The 12,359-nt window shown below is 37.2% G+C and overlaps 1 protein-coding gene across 1 annotated transcript in view; it reads left to right on the top strand.

Moving 5' to 3' along the window:
• UPF2 (UPF2 regulator of nonsense mediated mRNA decay) overlaps positions 1-12,359 on the top strand; it is a 64,830-nt gene that overhangs the window by 47,785 nt on the left and 4,686 nt on the right. Inside the window, exons 17-21 of the mRNA XM_030480461.1 lie at positions 685-789; positions 1,709-1,807; positions 2,546-2,713; positions 7,935-8,076; positions 11,783-11,903. Coding sequence (XP_030336321.1) covers positions 685-789; positions 1,709-1,807; positions 2,546-2,713; positions 7,935-8,076; positions 11,783-11,903 — 635 coding nt within the window. The remainder of the gene's footprint in view (positions 1-684; positions 790-1,708; positions 1,808-2,545; positions 2,714-7,934; positions 8,077-11,782; positions 11,904-12,359) is intronic.

The raw sequence follows: 12,359 nt of genomic DNA, 5'->3' as shown, positions 1-12,359 counted from the left end.
CCTCACACTAAACGCGGCCATCTCTCTCAGCTCCTCCTCCTGTGATAGGTGCTCCAATCCCTTAATCATCTTCATGGCCTATGGCTGGACTTGCTCCAGTATGTCCACGTCTGTCTTGTACTGGGGAACCCAGAACTGAGTGCAGGACTCTAGAAGTGTCTTGCCAGTGCTGAGTGCTGAGCAGGCAGGGTAACCTCCTTTGACCTGTCAACAACACATACTCTTAGTGCAGTGCAGGATGCAGTCAGCTGCCTTTGCTGCAAGCGTGCCTTGGTGGTTCTTGGTCAGTTTGTTGTCCACTAGGACACAGGTTCTTCTCTGCAAACTGCTTTCCAGATGGGCAGCCTCCAGCCTGTGCTATATCGCTCCTCAAATGCAGGATTTCAGGAATTCTTGTTAATCCATTCCTCCAGCTTGCTGAGTTCCCTCTGAGTGGCAGCACAACCATCTGGAGTATCAGCCACTACTCCCAGTTTTCTGCTGTATGTTTGTGAAAATGCCAGATAAAGGCCAGTGAGGTCAGACTGAAACATTAACTACAAAACGTAAACAAGTTTACAAAGACTGAACCGAACTAAACAAGTTTGGACGGGGAGAAAGGTACAGAGAATGTGTATGAGGAATGGGATGCAAGTGGTCTTTTCTGGTTTAAAATAGTCATAAGTTGTTCATTTAATATTTCAGGAGGGCTCAGACAATGAGGAAGAAGAAGGTGAAGAAGAGGAGGAAGAAAACACAGATTATCTTACAGACTCCAATAAGGAAAATGAAACTGATGAGGAGAATACAGTATGTGTGGTAGCTTTGGATAAGCATATTGAATTTTGCATCTTTGGGTTTCCTTATACTGAGTATTTTTTGCCAGTTCTGCTCATAACATATCTGGGAAAACACAGAGGGAACACTCCCTGCTGTACTTTCAAATACATTTTAGAGCTTATTTTTGGTTTTGCAGACTACCATTATTACCTTCTGAAAATATTTATGTTGTCAACTTCTACCACAACATGTTTTCGCAGGACTGTGCACTTTCACAGGTAGCTAGGCTGGAAAAAGATTGCATAAATGGTGGTTTTGCAATGCCAGCAGTGGTAGCAAACTGATATGGTACAACAAGGTAAACTAGTTACACTCCACTAGGTCTCAAACTGAAAAGGAGACAAACCAAGAAGCGCAGAATTCCTAAAATGTGAATTTGGGATTGGCAGATTGTAACATCTGTAGCAAAAGAAGCCATCTGGTTGAGCCTGAATTGCAGTTGAAAAGTAATGAAAGTATAGAACAATGTGTTTAAACATTTTTATTGTCATGTTGTGCTTTCCAAATCTGGAAGGATAGTATTTGTCTTGAAAAGACCACCTAACTTTATGAACTTAATGGAAAAATTAAGTTAGTCGTGGTAGGGATAGAGGCTTTTCTTTGCATTGTTGCCATATCTAGGATGTGTACATATGGTTCTATACACATACACTTGTAGATCAAAATATGAGTGGCCAGCCTTTGTCGTAATTGGTGCAATAAACATCAGAAAATACTTCTTCAAGGAAATAATCCAGGCTGACAACTACTTCTTTAGCAATTTTTGTTTCAAGCTTTTGATTATGTGTGGCAGGGAAGCAATAAGGATATTTTTTCCACTTACTTCTAGCCTGAATATTCATTTCTGAAACTAATGTAGTAAAAGTGGGTTTTTTTCCCATTGCAATAGGAGGTAATGATTAAAGGAGGAGGACTTAAGCATGTCCCTTGTGCAGAAGATGAGGACTTCATTCAGGCATTGGATAAAATGATGCTGGAAAATCTTCAGGTATAAATACCTATTTTCTTAAGTTAATATAATTTGATGTCCAGCTAACTGTATTTAAGTAAATAAAGGATTAATGCTTATCTTACCATATTAAAGAACATGGATTTTTCTCTTAATTGTGGCCTCTTCTCTGCAATTGACATATTTGGATAAGTAGCTTTTAGTAAAATAGCTGTTAATTGTATTTGCCCAGTGAATATATGACATGCCGACATATTTTACTGGATGAATAACTGCATCAGATACTATGCAGTGCTTGGATGTTAAAACCTAGACTATCCATGCCTAGGTTTTAACATGTTTAAATTATAGCTGCATTTAAATGCACATAACCTTTAAGTCCTTTTAGTTTTCTTTCAGTCGCATCTGGTAAATATTTGAGTACAGCAAGCCCTGGATGAGGAATACATGAATAAAATGCTACAAAAACCCCATTTGAATATAGAATGTCCATTCTCAAGTGTGTCTAATGAGTTCTTTAGGTTTCTTTCTTTAAAAGGTCATTATCCAAAATTCCTTTAACATTTGAAGTATTCTGTCCCTGTAACTTTCTTCTTCACAAACAAGGAAACAAAAGGAAAATGTAATAAAGCCAAATACATGTTTTTATATATTACATTGTTTTCCTGGAAGGTTAAACCTTTTCTCAGTAATGAAAACACGAATGTTACCAGACTGACTGGCATGTTTAGCATCTGATCATCTATAGAATTTACTTCTTTTGGTTTTTTATAACAGCAACGGAGTGGTGAATCTGTTAAAGTACATCAGCTGGATGTTGCTATTCCTCTCCATCTGAAAAGTCAGCTCAAGAAGGGTCCCCCACTTGGAGGTGGGGAAGGAGAGTCCGAGTCTGGGGACACAATGCCATTTGTCATGTTAACAAGAAAAGGCAACAAACAGCAGGTAAGGTTTTACGTAAGGTATTGTTTAAATAAACAAAACCTCTTTTGAAAGTCACACTCTGTGACTGGAAGTCACAGGATTTTTGATTTCTTCGTCCTTTTTTCAGGAGGGGATACAAACAACTTAATTTTGATAAATAGAAAATACCATATATAGTTTCTTGATAGATAATAGTTAAATAGAAATAGATAATACCATGTATAAATAGAATAGAAATAGATAGAAATAGATAAATAGAAAATACCATGTATAGTTTCTTGGATAAATAGAAAATACCATATATAGTTTGATGATCGATAGATAAATAGAAAATAAATAGAAATATAGAAATAAATATAAAATATTTTATATTGATAAATAGAAAATACTATATATAAATAAATAGAATAATAAATAGAAAATACCGTATATAGATAAATAGTAAATACCATATATAGTTTCTTGGAATAGAATATACCAAAATATATAGAAAACAGCATAAATAGAAATACCATATATAGTTTCTTGGAATTCTTGGTTGTTAATAGAAATCATGTAGAAAATAGATTTGATAAATAGAAAATAAATATATAGATAATAAATAAATAATAATAGATAAATAGAAAATACCATATATAGTTTCTTGGAATTCTTGGTTGTTAATACAAATCATGTAGAAAAAGTTCTGTGGTTAAATTATGCTATTACTAATTATGTTTGGCATTTACACCAGTAGGACAAAGGTATGTCTTACATAGATTTGAAATATAGTTGTGGAAGATGTCTGGCTGCGGTTGCTGGACTGCCACTGAATGTTGAAAAGAGTAGGAGGAAAAAAAGGAATATTCCAGAACCTTTAAAATTCTACAGATTTTTCTGAAAACACTTGCAGCTTCAAGTCAAGCTGTATGGTGTTTGGTAAATTCCATTATTTCCCAAGTAACTGCCTCTTGGCTGAATTGGTTCAACTTGCAAAGGAAGTAGTTGTTTCTGAAGATTTTTAGGGGACTATTCCAGAATGCGCTGGGTGAATCTCTCAGAGAAACTCAAATGTAAATCATGTTGATAAAACAAATAAGCCCTTTGCTTCATGCAGCCAAGCTATATATTTGTCTTGGCTCTTTTCTCCAGTAGATATTTGAGTTTTCCTAGGTCAGCAAATGCATAGTATACAAATCAATACCTAATGCATTCCAGATGCATTTCTCCTCATGGTTTAGGTGTTTTAAAGAAACCTTTTCATTTTGGTCGTATAAATTGGTGATGAAAATGAATGATTTAGCTTATATGGAAAGCAAACCCAAAGAATTGTTTCATTCCCTGCATCTGTACCTTTCAAGTGTTTTGATCCATGTCAGTACTTTGGTTTGCCGTATTGCCTAAATTGTGACAGTAGTGTAACAGTTGAGGTGTATAAACATGAAGTAGAGTCTTTCTCTTCCTGCACATGAAAGGCGCTTCAAAAATACCATGTAGAAGGTGAGATGGTCTCATCTCAAAACACTTGAACTAGTGAGTGTGTGCTGTGCTAAGCAAGAGCTTTGAAAGCGTTAAGTGGCAATATTTACTTGAGTGGGCACATACATGCTTGCATTTAGTAGCGATGATTATTTGTTAGGTTATTCTGTTTTCCTGGAACTTGAATGTTGAATACGAAGTTCTACAGAAGTTTTGAGTGGGGAATTTTAACTGTTATTGTTTGGCTGAGGAGAGATTTGAGAGAATGCTATTCAAAAAAGGTGTTCAGCTTTTTCAGGATAATTTACTGGGAGTAGCTGTAGCTACCAAGAATTTTAGTATCTTCATTTTCTGTGTGAGGGGAAAATATTGCCAACATGTGGCTTACAAAGAAAGCAGAACTTGTTCAGGAGTTTTCCCTGTTCCTCCCCCAATATTTGGTTTTGGGAGTAGGCTCTTCCTGCCAAAACTCCTCTCAGTGTTTCTAGAAATGTAGAAAACAGTTGCTTTATAGACAACTTCAGTTCTTGAGTCAGTGAAAGGCTTCTTTGTCTGTAGTTCTGTATTCAGGGGAAAAAAAAGGTCTTAGTAGTCAGTTTTAATAAAAAAATGAGCAGAAAGAAGAGGTGGAGTTGAAAAGAAAATAATTATTGCTTCTTAAAGTACTTTTATTTTCTATCTGCATGAGCAGAACGTGCGCAGAGGTTTGAAGGGATGGACTCGTACTTCACTGTTAAGCTGTAGCTGTAAACTTTCAGCTTTTTAAGAACAGTCAGAAGGACCCTGGAAGGCTCTAAGGAACTTCTCATCTGCAGAGTCACTGCAATGATAAGCATCACCACCTCACGATGACATCAGCTTGCTGTGTTAGCAATTGGTTTGGTCTCTGTGCGCTTTGTCAGTGGTGCTGCTGAAACTAGAAACGTTCACTGTAAGAAAGAACTCACTGGTGCAAATGGAAGATGCTGTGCTTCCTTCCAGAGGTAGGAAGGTAGCTAAGGTCCAGTCACTAAGCACTCGGTTCATGTGCCAGTGTTCAGCCAGGTTTTAGTGGAGCATTGACAACTAGAGTGCTTTTAAGCAACACAAAAACAACTGACTGCTATTTGCCAGCATCATACAACCTGAATTACAGTCATTGCAGGCTGATAGCAACAAGGACACCATATTTTATCTTTCTTGTCACACTGCGATGTACAAAAACAGGCAGTAGGAAGGACAGTGGGTAGACCAGTGTCTTGCAATAGATAACTGGGTTTTTTCACCCCATAGAAAGAAGTTGTATGACAGAACTTATAAAACTAGTAGCAGTAGAACTGAATATGGTTACAGGAGATTAGACTATGGCATCATGATTTATCCACAAGCCTAAGAGAGCAAGGGGAAATAAAGAAATACTGCCATCATGAGGGATGAGAGCTGAGGTCTGTCGCATGCTATTTGATGGTTTTGAAAATAGAGGTAGGTGTGAACTAAGGTGAGATTTAGCCAATAAAGTCACCTAGTGTCAAGAAATTTGGTTAATACCTAAGGCAAAAGATGTCCTTTCATTTGAAAGACTTTTAGCAACGTTTGATGAAAGGCCAGTAATATCCATGGAATGGTCATGTCTGCCCTTGAATATGAAATCCTTTCTCTCTGTGACGTGTTTATGAAATCTGTAATCTAGTCATCTGAATGATCATTTTTGATCTTTCTTCAGTTTGCCATCTTGTAAGTGAAGTCCTTATGTCCCCATCTCAGATTTTGTAAGAGGGTTTCATATACCTCTTCACTATTTGCAAATCAGAAATGTTTCATTAGCTCAGTAATCATCCCATCCTTCAGTAATTGTCATCAGCGATTTGACTTCAAGTAGTATCTGTGCGATTGCCTTGAGGTAGTGACTCAGTGGTATTGTTAATCACTGGGTTTTGTATCTGTTCTTTATGTGCACCCTTCTATATTTCAGCTTTCTTTTTTCTACTTTAAGCATCCTGTCTGAAAACACTTACCAATCCCATTAAGCTGATAAATCCATAGAACAGATATAAAGTACATATTAAGATGGATTAGGAGCTTCATGGTGAAGCTAAGGAATTATTTTTATCATGAAATGCTGCTAATGGGTTAGTTATTTGTGTAGCTTGTGTAAAGCTCATTTGGCAAGATCTGGGAACATGCATAGAATGCTCAGGAATAAGTAACTAAAGCTTGCTTTCCTGTTGGAATTTCAGGAACTTTCATTTTTATTCTTCCACGCACACCTTAATAACAAGTTTGTGTTTATGTTCAATATAATATGCTTTTATACACACCCCCCCCAAAAAAATTAATCTTTTGCCTGATTTGTCTCATCTAGATAAATCTTCTAATTCATAGGGCTTCCTGTACCCAGGGTTATCTCAAGTCTTCACAAAAGTCTGTCTTAACTGTTTCAGACACAGTTTTTTTTCAGATGGTGGGTCTGAAATTTTCCTTTTAGGAATTTCAGTGGTGTCTTATGCTCATCATTCATCTGCTGCTAGTGGGGCACTACTATATAATAGATACCTTGAAATTTCTTACTAATCATTGAGTTAAACACTAACCATACGCAGCGAGGATTTTGCTTTTACTATAAACCTTCTCAGTAGAGGGTTTGCTTGTGTATCTGTCTGCAGTTTTTGACAGTGTAGAAGAAAAGAACACTTAGAAATCGGCTCTGCTTTTATTTCAATGGAAATAGATCTCAGATGAGAAGAACAAGCAGCAGGATTCAGAGTAGTACATGGAATATTGAGTGATTATCCTTAAATGCATTACCCTACTTAGAGCATGGAAATATTTATTTCTAGTGGACATGCAGTTGAAGGAAGAAGTTGCATTTTTCTAAATGTGTTCACTAACTTTAGCATTAAGGGGGTTCTGAAAACTTTTATTTCAGTTGCAAATAAGATTATCTTCTTGTTTTTGGAACAATTAAAGCCAAAATACTATGGAAAGAAAATCTTGGATTTTCTGAGTCTGGGGAAAAAGAAAGCATTTCCCCTACTCCTCTCTGAAATTCTCAGCTACGTTTTGCAGAGAGTAGGAGTAGAACCAGGCTTACCTTTCATGTAGCTTATGGCAAATCAGATAATGTGTTGAATGTATAGTGTGGATGTTTGGGTGTGGGGGAGGAGAAAAAGGTTAAATTTGACACCATGCTTATCTCCAGACTAATAAGCACTGTGGAGATGGAATCATTCCTAAAAGGAAAATTAGCAGCCAAGGAATTCTGTGGGATATCTGAAATGCTTGGAACGCTTCTCCTCTGTTATCACAAGGGTTAATGGTAGAAACTCTGCTCAGGGGTTTCATCTCTTTGGAAGGTAAAGACCTTTGGAGGGTGATGCAACTTTCTGAACCAGCTACGGTGCTTTTATCTCAAGACCAGTGTAATTCACTCTGAGGGCATTGGCTTTTATGAATATAAGAAATAAAACATATAGCTATATGTTCCTGGTGAAAGTTAGCTTTTTTACCTGTAAATACTGCATATAATAGTGTTTTGCCTTAGCAGTGCATCAGCCTTTTGTATGTTCTCTGTGTTTTTCGGGGGGCTGGATATCTTGTATTTTCTCGTGCTTCCTTATGTGAAATAGAGTTTTAAACCAACAAACAACGCGCTTTCCAGTAGAAACTTGTGTAGAAAGTACTATCAGAAACTGAGATCTGATCATCACAATAACCTGGAAATACCATAACCTCCATGTATTTTGGATTGTTTTGTGGTTGTGTTTTTTAATGCGATGGGCACTTAAAAGCTTATTTCCACTTGCAGTTTAAGATCCTAAATGTACCAATGTCTTCCCAACTCGCTGCAAACCATTGGAACCAACAGCAAGCTGAACAGGAGGAGAGAATGAGGATGAAAAAGCTCACTCTGGATATCAATGAACGGCAAGAACAAGAGGACTACCAGGGTAAGAACATCACCAAGTATTTAGTCTTTATTTTCAGAGGAACTTTTGTGGACCTACAGAAAATATGATTTGTGATAATTAGTGGTTCAAGTTCTGACTATTGATTTGTAATACTTCATGGAAAACCTGTGGTTTAGTTTAAGTCATTCATTACTTATACCCTTGTCTCTGTACTTGAAAAGTTTTTATAGCTCTTCCACGAAATTGAGTTTTCAAGTGGCCCTCAAATTTCAGCATTTCCATTTATTTTGGGAAAGGGGGAAAAGGGAGGTTGTTACCTTAAAAATGAGATAACACAAAATTAATCTGATGTTCGTGGCATTGTCTCCATTGCTGCAAGACAATTGAGTAGGATACAAGAGGAATTAATTCTGTGCAACTTAAGCTCTGCTTTTTAGATACTTATAGGTATTTGAGATATTAATAGTATTTAGAATCTTCATTAGTCTTGGTAAGACTTGCGAATACTAAGAAGTAACCTTCACCTGAGAAATAAAAACTGCCACTGCTTCCTATTGCTAAAGGTTCTAGGAGTGCTACAAATCTGGAGCACAAGAATATATTAACAGAATGAAGGTTTCATACAAATTCATGTGACCTAATTTGATTTTTAAAGGTAGGTAAGTCAGGCATTTTGGAACCTGGACAGATTGAAGCAAACAGTTAATACCACAGATTATACAGCCCTAAACTGGTTGGTGCACTTGGTGTGTTTGGTTGTGGGGTGGTTTGTTTTGTCTTTTTTCTGTTTTTCAGTCTCAACTTTGGCTTACTCAGATAGTAAACAAAAGCCAGACCAATAAAACCGATGGTATTCAGCTCTTACCTTAGCATTTCCATTTAACATCTCCAAAGATACTGCTCTGTGTTTTGGTAAAGATGTTGCAGTCAGGTGGCAATTACAGTATAAGTAGTTCATTAGCAGGAATCTCATTTAAGATATTTAGTGAAAGGTCATTATTCATCAAGAAATGGGAAATTTAAATTAAAACAGCTCTAAGTCTAAAACCACTATGGAATCTAACACGCCTTTCAGAACTTGGATAGTACAAGAACTAAACTTGTATTTGTAAATAGGAGTCTTTTTCCAGAGTGTCTACAGAGCTCTGAAATGGTAACACCATATATTCTTAGTATTAAACATCGTAATCAGCTTAAAAACATCTTTTTCTGAGACACTCCCCTCTAATAAAGCCCACTTGTGAAAAAGGAAAAGAAATAGTAGACTCTAGAATTAGACATTTCAGTGCTTTTCTCAGGCTTTTTGTGGGTTTTCCTTATTTAATGATATTTCTGATACTTCTGCTGGTCAGGGCATTTGGGTTTTTCTGCCTTTTTGGTATCTTTAAAATTAGTTCGTTTAATATAAGATTTTATTGTGAGCAATTGTGCTTCTTATCCAAAAAAAGGATCACACTGGTTTTGTCCAAGAGAAGTGAATCAGGCAGCTGATCCCAATTGATAACAAGTCAGCTTGCAAAGAAACCATTGATTTTTTTTTTAACTTTCTCATAGATTTTCCAGGTGCTGCGTCTAAAGCATCAAAATAGGAGGAAAATCAACATGGAAGAAATAGGGTTTCCCATCATTGACATCCATTTTTAAAATAGCTGTTGATTGTTTTTTAGTAATGGGGATAATATACACAGTAAAACAAAACTAAGATGAGCCATTTAATCAGGTTAAATTAAACATGCCAGATTACATTCCTCTTTGAAACTGTTTTTAATTTCTATTTTGTGCAGTTCACTGTTGCTTGCCTGTAGTTGGCACGTACCCATTGAAAGAAAGAGTTGGGTTTGAATTTCTGGTTAAAGCTTTGAAGTTACAAAGGAAGGAAGAAATCTCAATTTCTGGAACAATGCCTTAGAGTTGTCCTACCATTTGCACAGACATTTGGGTTGGGGTTTCTTTTCATCAGCACAATGTAGCTGATAGGTGAAAATTCACTCAAAGTAGTATCAGTTATTTAATACTTCAGCAATGTTTATTAGCATTGCAAACATTTTTAGTTTAAAGAAATACTAGAAACTGAGTGACTTATTTAGACTAGTATTTTTCTGTGTAGATGATTATTTTCTTCAGTAAAACCAAAGATGGGGGACGTATCTTCAGCCTGGCTAATACATCGTGCTCCCTTGCCGTGTCTTCCTTCTGTTATCTTCTCCATTACTCAACTTCTCAGTTACTGACTTTTCACAAACCCTGCTATTTTCTTTCACCTGCAGTCTGGAAAACAGAGGAGACAGGCAGGCACATGCTTACTGCTTCATTGCACCTGGCTGGCAATGAACCGTAAACTCTTCTTATTTTCTTCCTGAGTCTTGTCATTGCCAACAGAGATCTCCCCTGGCATACAGAATTGTTTTGAAGGATGGTATTTCATGATGTTTACAAAACTGGACTGGCAGTGTGTTGGAAGGGCTTGCTTTGCCTTTTCCAGGTGTTGAAAGGGGAGTATACAGAGCGTCAATACACTGTTTATTAACTGTTGACACCAATATTGTCTATTAAGTCATTCATAGATTCCCAGTTTTCTTAAAGATTGGGTGGATAACTTACAAAAACTTTGTGTGCATTTTGTAAGTGGCCAGAGAATCTCATTGGAGTCTCTAGTTCTGCAAGTCATTGTGAGAGTAGTGGAATTCATTTCTAGCAGATGATGGGTATGTGTCTCCAATGAGATTACCAGAGATTAGAGAACCAGACAGAGCAGACTTTCAAATGTAATCTGTTTAACAGTTCATTCTGCTTTTCCTCTTCATTGATTCCATCTGTCTCTTTGCTGAGTAATGTAGATTCTTGCACAGGTGGACTGTCAGAAATACTTTCATTAGATGCACTAACATATGGGCAAAGGGTTACATGGAGGTTCCTGTGCTGTGTTTGTAATTACAGGGGGTGCTTAATAACCAGTAACTTGGCCTGATAAAGAACCATTTTTATCATTACATCAAATTTTAGAAATGAAGTCTTACTAAATGCCAAAATACAATACTTGCCTAGCTTAAACTGCCCAAAAATTAGATGTCCAGAGCTCAACTGGGTAGCGTAGGCTTCTTTCTGCACCCACCTATTTCTTCCCAACTGATCCTAAAGTGAAAAATCTCATCCATAGGACAGTGTAATGTAGGTCAGCTGAGTCACATCTTCAGATGCCTGCCTTCTCTGCAACAGGATCCTATTATGGATATCTTAGGCTTAAATAACTGACTTCTCAATGCCTAATTTTAGGGCAGGTTTCTTGCTGAGTCTTTACTTGGCAGCAACATTGTCCAGGTGTTACTATTTCAGGGTAGTTTAATGTTGTGGTTTCTCTTACTGCTGAGCAGCTTTGTCCCTGATCATTGATAAAGAAAGAGGTGGCTGGTATCTTTAGAAAGAAAAGGTCACAGCCCCTTTCTTAAGCACCTGTGATGAAAACCATCACTGGCAGTTCTCTCTGTTCCAGAGAACACCTGGAAATGCAAGTTCATCGTATGGGGTAGTTTGGATTTGTCAAAGCTGTCTATGCAATTTAGTAACTCTTCCAAAATTAGCTGTTGTGGAATAAACTGAGGAGTGTCTATTCCGCATAAGCATATGTGTTTATTCCTGAAGCATAGCAAAGGGTAACCAAGGTGTCTTTTTATGGCAGCGAAATGTGCTTGTGTAAATTCCTCATGCATAGAAAATGTATTTCCCTTTGTTCTGTATGACATTACAGAAATGTTGCAGTCTCTGGCACAGCGTCCAGCTCCAGCAAATACTAATCGTGAACGGCGGCCTCGGTACCAGCATCCGAAGGGAGCACCTAATGCGGATCTAATCTTTAAGACTGGTGGGAGGTAGGACAATCTTCCTTTAACTGTGGTAATTCTGGTTCTAAGTAAGTAATTACCTTCATAATGGAAACCGATAATGATCTGTGTAGTGCAAGTGCGGTTGTTAGTAGGTTCCTCTCTAAAGCATTCAGTTAAAACACTGAGCGGTGGTTTGTGCTTCTAACACAGTGTCTGTAAATACCTCCTGGAGTGAGGTTTGGAAGCCAGAGGATTATTTTTTCAGTTGTGAAATGGCTGGTAGCATCTGAACCTTTTTATAGAGGAAAAGATGCAAATCCTGCTTTCTCTGTGAGAGGGGGAGAGGATATTTTTGAGTATCCAGAGAAATTCCCGTTGTGCTGCTTCAGTTTGGTGAATTTGAGAGCTGTACCTCTGTATTTGAAGCCCTGAATGGAAAGTAAATATAGTAAAGGTGAGGAGGGGGGAGGAGAACCTTAGATTTATGGTGTGCAAGAGCAT

This window comes from Strigops habroptila, chromosome 3, assembly GCF_004027225.2.
Source record: "Strigops habroptila isolate Jane chromosome 3, bStrHab1.2.pri, whole genome shotgun sequence".
Classification (NCBI taxonomy): domain Eukaryota; kingdom Metazoa; phylum Chordata; class Aves; order Psittaciformes; family Psittacidae; genus Strigops; species Strigops habroptila.
Note: the sequence above shows the minus strand (reverse complement) of the source record. Positions and strands in the feature narration are given on the sequence as shown.